At 54.2% G+C, this 17,137-nt stretch overlaps 1 protein-coding gene across 3 annotated transcripts in view; it reads right to left on the bottom strand.

Annotated features, from left to right (window-relative positions):
• Positions 1 to 2,161: 2,161 nt before the first annotated feature.
• MGAT5B (alpha-1,6-mannosylglycoprotein 6-beta-N-acetylglucosaminyltransferase B) overlaps positions 2,162 to 17,137 on the bottom strand; it is a 70,614-nt gene continuing 55,638 nt past the window's right edge. For 2 of the 3 annotated variants that reach the window (XM_056326560.1, XM_056326561.1), the window contains exons 12-17: positions 15,366 to 15,521; positions 14,514 to 14,660; positions 12,811 to 12,927; positions 4,784 to 4,858; positions 3,946 to 4,220; positions 2,162 to 2,796 (exon numbers count right to left, since the gene is read on the bottom strand). In XM_056326560.1, the coding sequence (XP_056182535.1) occupies positions 2,598 to 2,796; positions 3,946 to 4,220; positions 4,784 to 4,858; positions 12,811 to 12,927; positions 14,514 to 14,660; positions 15,366 to 15,521 (969 nt within the window). In that variant the 3' untranslated portion in view covers positions 2,162 to 2,597. Of the gene's footprint in view, positions 2,797 to 3,921; positions 4,221 to 4,783; positions 4,859 to 12,810; positions 12,928 to 14,513; positions 14,661 to 15,365; positions 15,522 to 17,137 lie in introns of all 3 variants that reach the window. The other variant, XM_056326562.1, reaches the window with a different exon arrangement.

Here is a 17,137-nt window from a genome sequence, read left to right on the forward strand (position 1 = left end):
AGAGAGGCTTTTCCCCAGGCAGCATCCCACCCTCAGGGCAGCACCAGGAGCAGACCTCAGCACCAGCTGACAGGGCAGAGATGTGACAGGTGGTACCAGAGCATTGCTCAGCCCTATCACCCAAATTTACAGGCTGGCTCGAGATCCAGCAAAGTTCCAGACAGATCATTATTTCCCACGACAGCAACGAAGGTGAGCCAGCTGCCTTGTATTTCAGCTTGCACAAAAATGCTGCTGCCAGGGGATAATTGGGACTCCGCCGTGGGAGGCAGGCGCTGGGCTGCCGATAGGTGAAGGATATTTTAAAAGCAGCTGAGCAGAACCGGTGGCGAAAGCTGCCCAGGGAGCTGGTGCAGTGAGCACTGTCTCCGCAGGCATCCCAAGCATCTTGGTCTCTAAAGCTCGCTTAGATATCCTATAAAACCAGGTTTTATTTGGTCCTTACAACCCTGGGAGGTGAATCGCTGGTGATTCCTGCTTGCAACCCCCCCGTGCCTCTCACAGGCCAGCTCCTGCCCAGCCAGTGCTCACAGCAGCTGGGCGAGCAGGGCGGGAGCGTTTGCCAGGTGATGCTTTGAGACCGAGATGAAAAGTGCCGTAGAAAGGCACAAGGTACAGTTGTTCAGCTCTGCAAAGAGACACATATTTATACACATGCTGGCTGCAAGACACAGAAATTACTTAATCAATCCTTCCTCTTGTCTGGTGTCGCAGGCAGGACGGAGGCTGCCTATGCAATTTTGTGCTGAAGATGACAAACTGCTCTGGGATAACAGCAGTCTCCAGCTCCTGCCTCACTGAGTGCAGGATGCGGCCGTTCTCACCGTGGTGGGCTCGCAGGCTCAGCCAAAGGGATGCCCAGAGGTCAGGAGCACCCTGCAGTGTTCCCCTTCCCAGAGCCAGAGCGAGGAGATGGCAAGGGGAGCAGGGGAAGCCTGAGGTCTGTCTGATGCTGTTGCACAGCTGAAGAAATCCGATTTTCTCCCAAAACCTGGCTGCAAGACACCAAGTCATGGGGAGGACAGGCTGGAGGTGCCAGGACCACATGGCACAGCTGCAGCAAATGGCTGGGTCAAAGAGGAGACCTCATGCACTCATCCTGCCATGCCACTGCTCTCCATCAGTCACTTCGAGCCGTGGGGGACAAGCATGCCAGGGCCTGGGACCCTGCAGTGACATTGCCAGGACAGGCTGCCAGCCCACCAGCCTCCCTCGCCTGCTGGGCCAGGGGCTCTTCCAGGCAGGGAAGGGCTGGGAGGGAGTTTCCAGCTCACAATTTCCCAGCCACGTGTTTTATGGGATGCAGGAGTCTCACCATCAAATGCTTCCAAGCAGCAGGAGGGCTGAGTACCAACCTTACAGCAAGACACTGGCAGCCTGGCTGCGGGGAGCAACACTACAAAACCCACCCAGGCCACCCCAGCCAGCACCCACCCAGCAAGGGGATGTGCCGGGAGGGGAAATATAGGAAGCAGTGAGAGCTCCCCTGAAGTGAGATGAATGTCATAAAGAAAGGTTAAAAAAGCAAAGACCACACATGGAAGGGGGTTGCTTGGGGCTCACCTCTTCCGGTGGCTGCAACATCTGGGGCATGCAGAGATGTGATGTTGCTTTCACAGCTGCTGAGCTGCCCCCTTTCCCTGGCCTCGGTCTGTGCCCACCGGCAGTTCCGCTCAGCTGCTGCAGCACGTCCTCCTGCCTGCTCACTTGAACCCTGAGCAGCCCCGTGCCCCCACCGTCACCTCTGGTGCCTCGGTCCCCGAGGGATGTACAGCCCCAAGCCCCCGCCATCACCTCCAGTGCCTCAGTCCCTGAGGGATGTACAGCTCCATGCACAGCCCAGAAGAGAGCAGAGAACCACGGGGGGCTGGGGGGGCTCACTTTGGGCACCTCTGCCCTGCCAGCAGCATCGCTGCGGGGTCCAGCATCCCTCCTGGGAGCCCTCCCCAGCCCCATCCTGCCCCTCGCTTCCCAGGGACAGTCTGGGGGCCATCCAGCCCCTGCTGGCTCTTCCTGGGGACACCAGGGGGACAGACCCCACTGTGTCCCTCCAGCCCAGCCACTCTTCTCAGGCTCCCCCCAGCCCCACAGCCAAGGCAGGCACCGGCTGCCTCCCTGTGCCCCCCAGCACAGCTCTGCCCAATAACTCCCACAGAAAGGCTGGGTGTTGCTTCCCCTTTAATTTACCACTTGTCATGGGGGGGGTTAAAAAAAAATAAATCAATAAATAAAACAACCTAGGATGCTTGAAGAAGATGAAAACCCTGAAACTGCAGTCTGCTGGTGGCTTGTCCTGTTGCCAGAGGAGGAGAGGGGTGTCCCTGCCCCCCCCCCTCCTCCCCACCACCCCACCCCAGTGCCACCAGGTCCAGGTGGGTTCGGATGCGGTCCGATGATGCTCCTCGAGAAGAAAATGAAACCAAACATCAGGACATGGTCACTCACAGTTGACTGGCGGATGAAACAACCCCCAGCGTCCGACACCCCTGGCTCACCCGCCAAGAGGGACCTGTCCCACCTCCAGCTATTGCAGAAGCTTTGAGAAAGCCACTCGTTACACGTTGCATGTCGCAAACACGGGACACACACACACCAAGTCACAAGCAGTCCCTGCACAGAGCCACTTGTCCTTTGCGGTAGTCGCGGCATGGGCAGAGGCGCCGGTACTTGGTGTTGTAGCCCGCGCAGCTGAAGAGCAGTGGCTCCTTCTGGAGGTAGCACTCGTGGACGTTCTCAGCCACTGCTGGGTAAAGATGGTTCATCTCATACTCGGTGCTGTCGCAGGTGATGCTGAGCCTGGAAACAAAGACAAAGGTGGGTCAGTTCAGGTGAGGAGGCTGCCTGAGGTTTCACTGAAGGGTTTTTAGTGCTGTTCTGTCCTTCCCGGGGAGGTTCCTTCCCTAAGCGTTGGGGCAGATCTTTGCTGGTTGCACCAGGAACCGTAAGTGCTCTGCTTGGCACCCCCTGGCTGGCTTATTACCAGCCCAACACACCATGCAGGCAGCGGTGACTCTTGCAACGCAGCCCTGCAGCCCAGAGACCACCCCGACCCTCATGTGGGCCAGGGATGGCTTAGGAAATCATGCACAAAAATCCACCCAAATCTTTTATATCCCCCCACTGACCAACAAGCCTGTCCACTCTCATGGACACCTTCCACAGCAGCTAACATCCCCTACACAAAAGCACACCAGTTCAACAGATGCCCACGTGCCCCCTGCTAGCCTGGATCAGCCAGCAGAACTGGGGTGGGCATCACCAAATGCCCCGAGGAGCAGCAGAAATGCCCAGTGCGGATCTCAGCATCCCTCTCCTACCACCCATGCCCATGCCAGCAGACAGAGAGGCAGTGCTGGCATCGCCCTCCCACCAACCCCTCTCAACTGGTGAGTCCCTGAACAAGCTCATTTTAAAGTCTGGAGTGGGGCATGGAGGGGAGGGTGAAATCCAAGCCCCAGCCCTAATTTATCGCATAAAAATGTCACTGGGATTCACAGCACCTGCCTGACCAGCATAATAGCAATAGTAATGCTCGCATTTTAATTGCCCATAGAGCAGCATGGAGCTTGGTGGCAGATTTATACTCTATTAAAACTTCACCGCTGTGTGTTCAAAATGCAGTTTTATAAAGAAAGATTATAAAAAAAAGAGAGAAAGGGAGAGAGCTCGGAGGAGGTGGAGAGGAACGGGGTGAGGGAGAGATGGAAACGTGCCTGGAAAGGCTATTGTTGCCTTCTGAAGTGTGAAGCTGGTCAAGGCCAACACATGCAAGCAACGGGCTGCTCTCCGGCAGCACCCTGCCCGCACTGCCTTGTGCATGAAGGCACCTCAATGGGATTTCAGCAAGGAGGACATGAGGAAAATGGGTGCTGGGGATGGGGGGAGCAAAGGGATCATCCAGCTGATGGTCCCCACCACCACCTTGCTGTGAAGGTCACAACTCACTGGAGAAACACCTCCTTCTTGTTGAGGAATCTGAAGAAGGTGGGCTCACAGACCAGCCCGTGCCGCCGGCACGTCTCAGTGCAGGCGTGCTGGGTCTCCGACACCCACACCTGCAGCGAGCCCACTGGGGGCCAGGCGTGGGGGTCCCAGCTGGCACTGGGGGACCACACCAGGTGAGTGGCATTGGGGGACAGGGCCAGTGGGCTCGGAGGGCTTTGCATAGCAGGACTCTTGGCCTTGGGAGGCAGTGGAGGAGACGACGTGGTGCAGAAATCCTGGTGGGAGAAAAGACAGTGGGTCAGTGTCCAGAGGGACAGGGTGAGATGTTGGGGATGGAGAAGGGAGGGTGCTGGTGGGACAGAAGGACACTTGGGCTGCTGAGTTTGCTTCTCAGGTTGAGGTCACCTGCATGCATAGATGGCATCCCCTGCTGTGGAAGATGAAGGCATCAACCCCCTCTTCTCCCAACGCTACCTTACTTTCTGCAGCAGAAAGGTCTTGACCCAGACTCATTACCTCCAGCTACTTGCAACCACCCCCCCTGTGTCTTTGGTTCATGGCAAATCTCCCCCAGCCCCCATCTCCTGGTGCTCTCTTCAATTAGGCCACCAGCTGCACAGGGCTGGGACCCGGGGTGCCACGCTGGGGAGCTGCACTGGCTCAGTGGTTACTTACCCAGAGGAACAGGAACAGACTCATGGCAGAACAGGGACGGTTCCCCAGGGAGGACAGGGATGCTCCCCCAGGGAGGACAGGGACGTCTCCCCAGGGAGGACAGGGATGATTCCCCAGGCAGGACAGGGATGCTCCCCCAGGGAGGACAGGGATGCTCCCCAACCTGGTGCTGAATGTAGGCGTGGATTCGCTCCAGCATCCCCTCGCAGGTGTACTCATAAGGCAGGTAAGGGTCCACCTGTGAAGGGGGAAGAGCAGAGCACAGGCAGCAAGCAGGGACAGCCTTGTCCCCCCACTGGGACCGGTGGCCTGGGACAGCAGTGCCCCAACCACCGAAGCCCACGGCTCGTGTCTGTCCACCAAAGCAAGCAGAGCATAAAAGTAGGGCTGGAAAAACTTCACAAGCCATAAAGCACTAGAGAAAGAGGGTGAAGGATTAATTTTGATTCATCCCATGTATCGGTGACAATGAAGTTACCCTGTTCCATTTTAGTCTCACTTTTCTTCGGTTTTGGCACGTTATAAAATAAAATCGTTTTTTAAGCAATAGGTCACTTCCAATTAAAGTATGAACTGTTTCAGCCCAAGAAACACTCCGCAAATGCAGGCAAGGGGCTGGGGGGTAATCTTAAAGTAGAGGGGTGTAGTTAAGACTGGTAAAGATGCCAGGCTAATCCTGGTTGGTGCCCTGGGTCTGGTCCAGCATCCTCTGTTCCTCTGCTCCTGTGTGCTCTGACCTCAGCACGGCTCTGCTTGCTCAGAGGAAGGTCCAGGCTTTGCTGCCCCGGTACTGCAACCCACCAAACTGGCCGGTGAAAAGCCCAGGGCTGGGACTGGCTGTGCACAACATAGGAACAAAAATCACTCTTCTCCCACTGCCACTTCACTGAGGGTTTGCTGCCCAGGGCAGATGGCTGTGATGGGGTGGAAGCCCAGTCCCAGAGGCTTGGTGCTCCCCGCTGCCGCCGGCACAGGCTGGGACAGGGCAGGGATGCAGCAGCCGGGTACACACTGGAATGGAGGAAATGTTAATGCCCACGTATGTACATGCCGGTGCTGCACCCCCACATTGATAACTGCTATTTTTACAGAGCCAGCGGCACTTAAACCATGGTGTATTTTTAGTGTGGGTTACAAAACACTGCAGGTCTTCGGGAGATTTCTGCCAGTGCTCTCTTCCTGACGTCACATCTCCCTGTCCCAAGAGCCACCCTTGGGTCCTGGCATGGAAACCCCCTTCTCTACACAGCGACTCAGCAGCATCCCCCAAACAAGCATATCCCTGGCACACCGAGAGCACAGGTTCCGGGCGAGCAGGCAGAAGCAGGCAGAAGCAGGCAGAAGCAGGCAGCTGAGCTCACTGCCCTCCAGCAGTGCCAGCGCACAGCTGTTGCCCCAGAGTCAACAGTGATTTTCCCCAGGGGAAGAGCATGGCCAGGACGGCTATGTCATTGATCCACCCCCTTCTTCTGGAACAAATAATTTTTAAAGGAAATTTCTGCCCTGGGAGGACAGATTTTTCCATACTCCCTTATTTTTCCAGAGAGATGTTACATGAGATGCAGACGGTGGCACGTGGAAGGGTCTGGTCCTCGCCCCCCCCCCCCCCCTTTCCCCCCGTGCATCTCTGCAAAGCTTCATGTAAAAGGATTATAAGCAAGAATACCCTAAAGGTAATTAATCCAGAAAACACCATTTCTTCCATTTTCTGAGCTCTGCGCCTCCAGAACAGCTAGCTGCTTTTGTAGTACCCATCAAACCCAAGCTCAAAGGCTCACTCTGCCGAGAAGATCACTCTAAGCATCTCCCTGCCATAAATACCCCACCTGAGATCTCAGCCAGGCTGGAAATCACAGCTGCTCCATCTAATTACAGATGTGCACGCTAATCAGGGCTGACACAATGACAAGCAATTCTTGGCTCTGAATCGCTGATGGGTGCTCAGTTAACTGGGGTAGAGTCCTCCACAGAGCAGAACTGCCCATCTGGGTCACACAGAGCCTGAGCCAGGCAGGGTGCTGGGTGCTGCCTGGCACCCATTCAGGGGGGAGACAAACCCCCCTTGCTCAGCACCACCAGTGCTCAGTCTCACCTTACAACTGCTTTCATGGCCGCAATGCCGGGGGGGGCTTTTCCCAGGACCCCATCACACCAGGCATGGTGCAGATGTAATTCTGTAAAACAGTCTCTTTCCCCCAAAATACTGCTGTGGTACCCAGTGGGATGCAGCACATCCACAGCCAGGTGGAGGCAGAAAACCTCCTTGTACTGGCACATGTAGCTGGAGGTGATGTTCTGGGCACAATCCCACCTGCCCGCAGGCTCCTGGGAGCCCTCTGGGGTCCAGGAGCATCAGGAGGCTGCAGCCCCCGCTCCTCCAGCCCCAACACCTCTATGTGCCCCCCTCATCTGGGGGCTCCCCCAGAGGCTGTCATTTCCCCCTGCTCCACTTTCCCAAGCTCGTTAGGGTTCAGCTCCTGCACCCAGGACTGACAGAAAATGCCAATTTTGAGAAGGTAATTGTTTAATTAAAATCTGACAGGCTTGGCCTCCTCTTGACAGCCGTATCGTTAATGCCACTCCCCACACTGGGAGCTCAGGATCTCTCCAGAGCCCTGGGAGGGAGGAGGAGGAGGGGGGCTCTGAGGTGGGGACCACAGCATCCCGCTGCCCAGTGGAGCGATGCACTGGATGCCACGGGAGGGAGCAGAGGGGGCGGTGAAGATGGAACTTTGCCATCCTTTCCCCCAGGCATCAGTGGGGAACACAGGACCAGAGCTCTCCACCAGCCAAATGGGGAGTTACTGATGCCCCATGGGGATACCTCCATAAGAGCCCTGGTTTTATAATCTCCAGCAGGAATCCCAGAGCTGAAAAGAGCAGTAAGTCTCCCTCGCTCAAAAGGAAAAGAAAGGAAAAAAAAAAAATCCAAACGTCCTCAGACAAGTAAGTAGAAAAATAATGCCATTCTCTACCAGCACGTAACAGCAGGCTGGGAACATTTTAACCAGCTATTTTCGCTGTGATGTTTAATACGCCGCTCTTTCAAGCATAGTCTGAAATGTATAATTTTCCATTATATTCCTGTATGTTTGACTTTAATATAATGAAGCCTTCTCCCTTCACTACATCAGAATATTGGGTCTATTAAATTGCTTGTGCAAGGACTATTTTTGACAATAGATGAAAAAGGTGAAGGCTAAGAAAATGGTGGTACCTGCAAACCTCTCTCCTTCTCCAATCTCTAACCCGTGGCTAATGGCCATAATCCATCATGAGGACAAGCCTCCTGGCATCACCTTTCCCTGGGGGACACAATTTGCGTCTTGGCCCCGTGCAACTGTGCCAGGATTTGATCTCTGAGCTGGAGGGGTTTGGTGATTCCATGATTTCAATTTTCCTTACAAACAGGTCAGGGATGCAAGCCAGCAGTGAAACGCAAAACTGCTCCAAGGGGGGATGAATGGCAGAGGCACAGCTTGCCAAAAGCCTTCCCCAGCAGCTGCAGGGTGACCTGGAGCGGGTGCCACCTGCAAAAGGACAAGGGAGGGGTGCACAAGGGCTTTTCCTCAGGGTGAGGCTTGGACAGTTCTTCTGGCTTGGGGGGTGGCTTGGATGGGTCTGCTCCATGGGTGGGTAAAAAGCTGCCCGGACAGCTGAGCCCAAGGCATGGTGGTGCATGGGGTCACAGCCGCTGGCGGCGGGCACAGCGGTGTTCCCCAGGGCTCCGTGCTGGGGCCAGCCCTGTTGAATGTCTTTATCAACAATCTGGAGGAGGGACTCGTAGGCATCAGTTCGCAGATGACACCAAGCGGGGTGGGAGTGCTGATCTGCAGGGGGGCAGGAGGCTCTGCAGGGGGGTCTGGGCGGGCTGGACCGATGGGCTGAGGCCAAGTGCGTGAGGGTCAACAGGGCTCCGTGCTGGGTCCTGCCCGTGGGTCACACCAGCCCCAGGCAGCTGCGGGCCGGGGGCAGGGGGCTGGGAAGCTGCCCAGTGGGAAAGGGCCTGGGGGTGCTGGTTCACAGCCGGCTGGGCATGAGCCATCTGTGTGCCCAGGTGGCCAAGGTGGCCAGCAGCCCCTGGCTGGCATCCGAAACAGCGTGGCCAGCAGAGCCGGGGCAGTGCCCATCCCCCTGCGCTGGGCACCAGTCAGCCGCCCCCCGAGCCCTGGGCTCAGCTCTGGCCCCCCACTGCCAGGGGGACACAGAGGGGCTGGAGCGTGTCCAGGGACGGGCAGGGGGCTGGGGAAGGGGCTGGGGCACCAGGCTGAGGGGGGGCTCAGGGGGGAGCTGGGGGGGCTCAGCCTGGAGAGGAGGGGGCTCAGGGGGGCCCTGATCGCTCTCTGCAGGTGCCTGACAGGGGGGTGCGGGGGGGGGGGTTGGCCTCTTCTCCCAGGTAACAAGCGACAGGGCGAGAGGGAACGGCCTCAGGTTGTGCCAGGGCAGGTTTAGACTGGACAGTAGGAAAAACTTCACTGGAAGGGTGGCCAGGCACTGGGACAGGCTGCCCAGGGAGGCGGTGGGGTCCCCATCCCTGGAGATGCTCAGAAGATGCACAGATGCAGTGCTGAGGGATGTGGTATGGTGATGGACTTGGCAGTGCTGGGTTAACAGTTGGACTTGACAATTTCAGAGGTCTTTTCCAACATAAATGATTCTATGATTTTGCTAACCCAAGCCATGTGTAAACCATGACTCAGATCCTTCTCCAGAAAGAAGTTTCTTTCAAGCACATCGAGGTTGGTGAAGGACACTGGCTGCATCTCAGCGGCTTTATTTGCACATAGACAGCAGCCAGCCCTGCCAGCAGACCCGGCCGGCTCCAAACACACCAAAGGAAGCTCTGCCAGCCGGGCTGGAGCTGGGGCAAGGCTGTAGCTGTAAGGATGGCACATCCCACCTGGAGGTCCACCAGGACGGCTGTACAGCCAGGCCAGCAGCCACCTGGCCAGGGAGCCGCGGGCAGGCTGGGGCAGCTGCAAATAATGCTAAAATATTGCTGAGGCCTCAGCAAACTCCCCAGAGCCACTATGCTCTAAGCCAAGGCAAGCTTGTTTGTCAGCTTGACTGTATCAGAAATACTACCGGGTTGATAAAAGCAGCTTCCCAAAGGCTCTCAGGGGTTCCCAGCACCCCGGACCCTGGATCCCAGCACCCAGCACGGCACAGCTGCTGCCAGGAAAAGCTGTTGGCAGAGGCAGAGCAAAGGAGACACCTCACAGCTTCCCACAATATCCCATATCCCCAAAAATGTTTTCCTGACTTTTGCCTGGAAGATGCAAAACTAAAGCTGTGGGATAAGTGATTTTTCAGTTGCACAACAACAACAACAACAAAGAAAAGAAAAAAAAAGAAAAGAAATATCCTTTTCAGGTCAGTTTTCAATTTCTAATGCTTCCACCCATCAAGGCCAGGAAAAATGCTGTGTTTCAGGTTCAGCAATCTGTTTGGGTTGGTGAAGCAAAGGGAAATACATCATTTCAGATACAAGCCGTCCTTTCAATAAAATGGCAGGGTATTTTTAAACAAAGGCAGGCAGATGGGAAACAAAAACATACTATTTCATTCCAGTAATGTTGAAATGAAATGTTTTGACTGGAAAAATAAATTGACGGTGGTTATTCTGAAACACAGACACATTTTTTAGATATTCTGATAATGAAACACCCCATTTTCACTTTGGGGGAAAAAAAGGCATCAGTAAAATAGTTTCTCTGAGCTCCAGTGCCTGGCTGGGAACAGCCACATTAAACTGCCCAGCCACCAGCTTTCTGCCGCTCCTCCTGCTAATGCCCTTGTTTTCAAGTCCTGCTGTAACAAACAGTACTTTAAAGACAAGACACCAAGGGATCCCTGAAGCCAAAGCCCATAATAAGGCTTTTAAACCTGTAAGGTAGGTCAATTTTTAAGCTTAATTGCCTTGACAGCATCTCTAATAAAGCAGACCTTTCTATTTAAAAGATAAAAAGGGGAAAAAAAGGAGGGGGAAAAAAAAAGTTGCTGTGAGTTATTCACAGTCCCTGCTCTGCTTCAGGAGGATTTATACAATATCTTTAAAAAAACCCAGAGAGGTGAGTTGGAGATTAAACCAGCACGCCTCTTGGTGGGAAGGAATAACTTTGCTCCAGAACGACTGCACGCTTTTAATGCAAGCGGGATGTCAGCGCCTTGTTTTATCATCTGAGACAAATTTAAGTCTTCAGCCTCCCAGCAGCCGAGGCTAATTGCAGCGGTCGGGATGCTCCGTGGGAGGGGACCTCAGGGTGGGGTCCCTGGACCCGCAAAGATGGGTGGCAGCTTTAGCTACCCTGTGGACCCATAAGAGAGAGTTTCTCTGACTATACATGGTGTCACGCTGGAATGGAGAAGAGAAAGCAGCTGCCCCGGGATGCCTGGCCATGGCAGCCTGGCCGCACAGGCAGCTGTCGGACCGCGCTGGCGTGTGGGCACCCTCCTTCCAGCTCTGCTTCCCCTGCCCTCCATCAGCTGTTCAGCAACTGAAGGAATGTTAATTAAGGGAGGGAGGTAGCATGTGTTGTGACCGTACCACAGCTGCATCGACATGAAGAGTGGGAACGGGGAGAAAAGCCGAGACGGGAGCTTGTCTTTGGGCAAAACAGGAATCGGCACAGCAGTGGCACGCACTGGGCGAGCACCTGGTGCTGGGAACGGCAGGTCCCCACACCCGTTCCTCCTGCATGGTGCCTATCACACCACCAAATCCTTTCCTAAAACCTTTTTTCTTCTTTTCTTTTTAACCAGACATTATCGTTAAGCATCTAAACAACCTGGTCCACATCCAGTCGACACTGCAGCACAGCACAGCTGCTCAGGAGCCAGCAGAGTCCTTTCCCCCACCCTTTAATCCTCCATCATTTTTAAATTTTTTTAGTAGCATGGCAGCACCAGACTTCACTATTTTCTTTATCCTTTCTGGAAAAACTGAAAATCTCTTTTTGTCTCCTGAAACAGAGAGCAGCAGCTCCCGGCCACCCACCTGCAGTGTTGCCATCTCTTCAGCTCAGATGGTGGAGGGTCAAGCACTAACAGCTGGCCCGGCAGCACAGCAGCAGGGATGTAATTATTTTTAATTTAATTTTAATGGAGATATGGGAATGAATGTGCAAAACAACAACTGTTTTCGTAAGTTGGGTTTGTTTGGTCTTTGCAAACTCATAGAGAAAATCAGCACAAGGTGAATCACTGCGGCAATCACTGGGGCAATAAGCTGTGAGACCTAGGCAGATGGCATGGCCACATCAGCTGAATAAAGTCCCCAAACTGTGACAGACACCAGCCTCTGCAGCCTCTAATGCAGGAAAAAGCAAGAATGACACCTCTCTGGCCACCATCACCCCAGTCCCCCCCAGCACCACGAACCCCAGACACCCACAGCCTGATGCAGAGCCCCAGTTTCACAGCACATCACCATCCTCACGAGGGGACGGCTCATCCCAAGCGAAGCAAATTGCACGCAAAACGGCTATCAGCACTTTCCTCCCCTCCAGGAAAATTGACTTTAATAATTTGGACAACTTGAAAGGCTCCTGCCACAGGGCAGGAGGTAAATATTCATGAGGGAGCTTTTCCAGGGCAGGCGCAGCGGGAGCGCTGCCTTCCCAGGGGGTCCCTGCATCCCCCTCCTTCCTTACATCCCTTCATCCTTCACAGAGGCAACTCCTGGCGCTCCTCCTATTGATTTGCTCAATCCAAATGATAATGATAAACAGTGAAATGTGGGAACAGCAGGTGCACAGGTCTGCAACTCTCCGGGTACATGCATAGAGATGCTCTCCGGGTTTATCCTTGCTTCATGCCAGGTCCCAGCAGTGCCGTGCATCTCCAGCAACCTCACCCTCCTGCTCCCAAACCTCATCTCCCTTATCTTAGCTTCCCCTTGCTCTGGCTCTGCCCGGAGGATTCCCGGGGGATCCCTCAAAGGCACAGCTCTGCCCTAGGGAAGCACCTACCACACTTGGTACCAAAGTAAGGTGGGAGCACGCATGCCCCCGAAGATGCAGGAGAGGAAGATTTCTGCCTTGCACATGCAAATAATTTCAAAGGGGAACCAAGGAAGGAAAAGCAACCAATGCTTGAAAGGGAGAGCCAGGCACCAGCAACCACTGCTGATACCTATCCCTGCAAACCCAGTAGTGGGGACATAGCCCCACCACCACCTCCGAGCCGTACCTGGGTCCTCACGATAGTTTTGATAGCAGCTTCAAACTCTTCGGAGTTATTGTAGTCGACAGTCCACACGTGCGGCTTCCCGATGAAGTCTTCAGCATATGGGTGTTGGGAGGACACCTAAAACACAGTAGCGGGAGCTGGTTTTTGCAATCCCTGCCAGAACGGCTGCTGTGTACCGCTCACAGCCATGATGGCAGAGAGAAGCAGCAGGCTCTGGCGCAGACACACAGTTGGGTTTTAACCCATTGCACATAGGGACATGCTGGAAAAAGCCTGCCTCTGAAGCCAGCTGCCCCCCAGCCTCAGGCTGATGCTCTAAAATTCCTGCTGGGTTGGGATGCTCCATTCCCATCAACACTGAAATCGCCTCCATAGCCCTGAATATCTCTGCCTTTGTAATACAGGTACAATGTAACCTTGACCCGAGCCATCTGCAGGTCTGGAGTGGCAAAAATAGACCAAACCAGCAAGGTCTGTGAAGGCACCATGTCTCCCAGGTTTGCTAAATCCAGAAACAAGGCAGACAGAAAATCCATCACCACTGAAAGCCAGGAAAGTCTGGCACCAGGAGAAAGCGGCGCTGGAAGCTGTATCACCCTGATGCCACAGGCAGCCCTACGCACTGATACTCACAGCCACCCGCCCCTCACCAGGCAATTTTTGGGGATCTACTTCTTTGATTTCAGCCCCAGAGCTGCCTTTTCAGCCCCACGCTGCTGCAAGGCAGCCAGAGCCCAGATCTCCTCTCAGGAAGGGAAAAGAGAGGATGCTGAGCAGAGGAGGTGTTTCGGGGGCACTGTGAAGCAGTGCAGAGGGGCCTGAAAACCTGCCAGCTGGAGGAGGAGAGCAGTGCATGCTCTGTATTTTATGCTCCAGCTTGCTCTCCTTTCCTATTTTTTTCCTCAACTGGTTTTGATCACCTCCCTCCCCCTGGTGTATAAACACCCTGGGGCATTTCCCAGCCCTCACTCCGGCCTCCAAAGCACAATCACAGCACCCACCCAGGATGGGTGCTAACACTGGCAGCTGATTAGGGGGGTGCATGGGACAGACATGGGGGTCTAGGACAGGCTAGTGCCCCCCACCCCATGATGGGTGCCACTGAGCTCGGCTGTGGCAGGGCTGAGCCGCAGAGTCCCCCAGCAAAGCCCTTCTCAGCAGGAGTGAGTGTTGCACTCCATTATCCACTCTATTAATAATAAAAGAGGCTATTTTCTCAACCCTTTAACTTTTAAAGAGTTCCTACTTCACTTAGATTGAATTCCCAGTGACAGGCAAGCCTGGGAGGGATTTTGCCCCCCTGCACACCACAGAGGCCCTGGTGTCCCTCTGGGTGTACAAAAGGATGAACAGGGGAGCATCACCCCAGTTTGGGAGCAGGGTATGGGGGGTGCATGGATCTGGGCTGATGGGGAAGAAGCTGGGGGTTTTGGTCTGCAAAAGTCTCCTGCACCACCTTCTCTTTTGCAACCTCAAACCCACAGCAAGTCCCCTTGCATCCAAGCGCTCCAGGTGGAAACGATGAGAGGATGGAAGAGGGGACCCCGTCTGTAGGTACCCACGCTTCTGCATTTGGAGGGGATTTCACACAAAAAACCCAAAAAACTCTCCATTTAGCTACTGCTCCACCCGGGCTGTCCCGAACCCTGGTGTAAAGGGAGTGGCTCCATCCAGGCCATCCACTCGCCTCCTGCCAGACTTGCCTCTCTCGATGTTGGCTTCCCACGGAAGAACTCGTGGTTGAGGGAGCTGTGCGGGGGGTTGAAACGTGCCTGCAGGAAAACGCAGCCGTTGGCGATGGCCTCCAGCGGGGCAGGACCCTCGTAGGGGAACCCAAAGCCAATGAAGAGCTACAAGGGAGAAGCCCGTGAGCTGGTGAGTGAACGTGGCCAAGCCCATACGAAAGTCTCCCAAATAACCCACCAGCATCGCTCTCTGCCGCGCTGGCCCTGCACACCGAGCCTCTAAGGCAACTCCTTGCAGTTCAACACCCCATAGCTTAAATGTGCTAAAACCTCCCCCTGCTCCATGGCTCACAGCCCACCCCTGCAAAGCAACGGGGTGTTCAGGAGCTGCAGGTTCCCGCATGGTGCCTACGACCACCATACTGGCCCTGTATGGAGAAATACTGCTTTGCCAAAGCCATTTGGGCTGGTGAATCAAAAACGTCCCCCCCAGACATCAGCTGAAGGTGACGGGGATGTGCCTGCACCCTGCACACTCCCTCTGCAAATCCCATTTATTTTTATCATAGCTGTGGAGGGAAGGGGGGACCCACCCTGCTCAGCAATAAATGAATTAATGAGGAAACTTTGTGCTCCATCTGCGGGCAGTCTGCAAGGAGAAACTCATCAGACACATCTTGATTTGAAATTATGTGCTCTGCTCTACTCCTGGCTAATTAGCCCTGCTGATAGCGCCTGCCAGCCTGGGAGGAGTGCAGATAACCGCCTCTCCCCACTCCCCACCTCCTTCTTTAATTATGTTTGAGTCCTCACTGCTGGCTGGTTAGCAGAGGCCGGGGTCTGCTGACGCCCCGTCTGGCCCTCACCTACCTTCGCCTTTCTCAGCAGCTGCTGGAACTCGTGCTGCGGCAGCAGCCCATGGTTCTTCACGAATGCTGGGACCTCGGGCGGCCGCTGCGTCTCATAATAAACTGTACCATGGATCTCCATGTACTTGTTGAGGATGGTCAGGAACTTTTCCTTGCCCTGGGGACGAAGGCATGGGTGTGAACAGCACCAGGAGATGCAGCTGCCCGCAACCCCCCCCCACCCCCTGCTCCCCAAACCCGCATCCCCCTCTCCACATCCCTCGGACACATGTCCTGGACCACCCCAGGCTCCCAGTGAGCCTGGATGATGGTGGGATCCACCACCCTGCACATCAACACCTCAAGCCTCTGCCTTGCCTGCTGTCTCTGCAGGCAACTTCCACTCTGGAGCTGATGAATTAAAGGTTTCAAGAGGTTCAGAGGGAAGTTTCCAAAGACCAGAGCTTGCTAAAGGCCTCTTATTCCAGGTAACAAGTCCCCAGGATTTTCTCACTTAAATTTAATCCTGTTTCACTACTTGGAAAATTAAGGGGGTCATCAGTTTTCTTCTTTTGGAAGCTTTCCTCCTTTTGCTCTCCAAAGAAGCCTTTTATTTTAACAATTCCTCTACTGCAGAATTTTTTGCTTGGAAAAACCACAAAGGGACCATCCTTTGGATACTGCATTTTTAGCTTGTTCCAGTGCTGCAATAGGCCCTGAAAGAGCAAAGACTGGGAGGGAGTAAGGAGGTATAAATGGGGAATTTGAAAAAACTCCCTATGTTACCTTAAAGCCTCTCTGAACACTGTATTTCTTCCCTCTGCCACGTATCCCTGGACTTCTCTAAGGCTAAACCCAAGTGCTTTTGGTGGGATTGAGGCTGCAGGGTGAAACCCTGGCCACAGTGCCACTAACACCCAAATCAGCACGGTTTTGACATCAATTCCCTAATACAACGGGCTTGGGGAGATGGGAGCGAAACACAGTTTATAGTCCCTGCGTAGCGCCTGGCACCACCGAGCATCACCTGGGGGGACCGATCCCCCTGCACGGTGGTGGGGCTGGCATGGGAGGCCCCCGCCACCACTGCATCTGGGCACCGTGAGTTGCTTTGACCCATGGAAGCTGGGGAACAGCCTGATGAAAACAGCTTTTCCCAGCTTATTAAAACTTCAGGTCCTGTTGCGAGCCAGAGGTGAGAGGTTCAGAGGGGTGGGAAATGAGAAATATGGGAAGGTAGGTTTAATGAAATGTTTCTAAATGTCAAAAAAGGATCCTGCTCTGGAGACAGCACTTGATCCAAGGCTTGTAAATAAACACCCAGCTCCAGAATACGGAGGTGTTCTCTTCCTTCCTAGACCTCAAAATCACTCAAGATGAGGAAAAGCCCCTCTTCCCCCTTGTTTTATTACATGGGGTGGCACAAGACGTGAAGAAATGCCCAGGCAGCCTGGTCTTGAGGAACAGCCACTAGCAAGAAACAGCCCTAGCCCCTTCACCCGGTAATAAATTACCTCAAATATGCAGTTTTTGGGAAACTGATGATATTTGTGAATTCTGGCTAAAAGGAACAAACATTCATAGTACTAAGGACGGAGGGAAATGTGCGTTCTGAGGTTTTAACTCTCTTTAGTGCCTTCCCAAATTAACCTATGTTCAGCTGAAACTTCTGAGTAAGAAAGGGCATGGGAATGATAGAAAAAGAAGACAAGATGTGGCATTTCCCCTAAAATGAGATGTTGTGGGGTTTCAGTAGGTCTTTCAGAGAGCCCCTGGCTAGGCAGATGCTGGAGG

The sequence above is a fragment of the Falco biarmicus genome, chromosome 1, assembly GCF_023638135.1.
Source record: "Falco biarmicus isolate bFalBia1 chromosome 1, bFalBia1.pri, whole genome shotgun sequence".
Classification (NCBI taxonomy): Eukaryota; Metazoa; Chordata; class Aves; order Falconiformes; family Falconidae; genus Falco; species Falco biarmicus.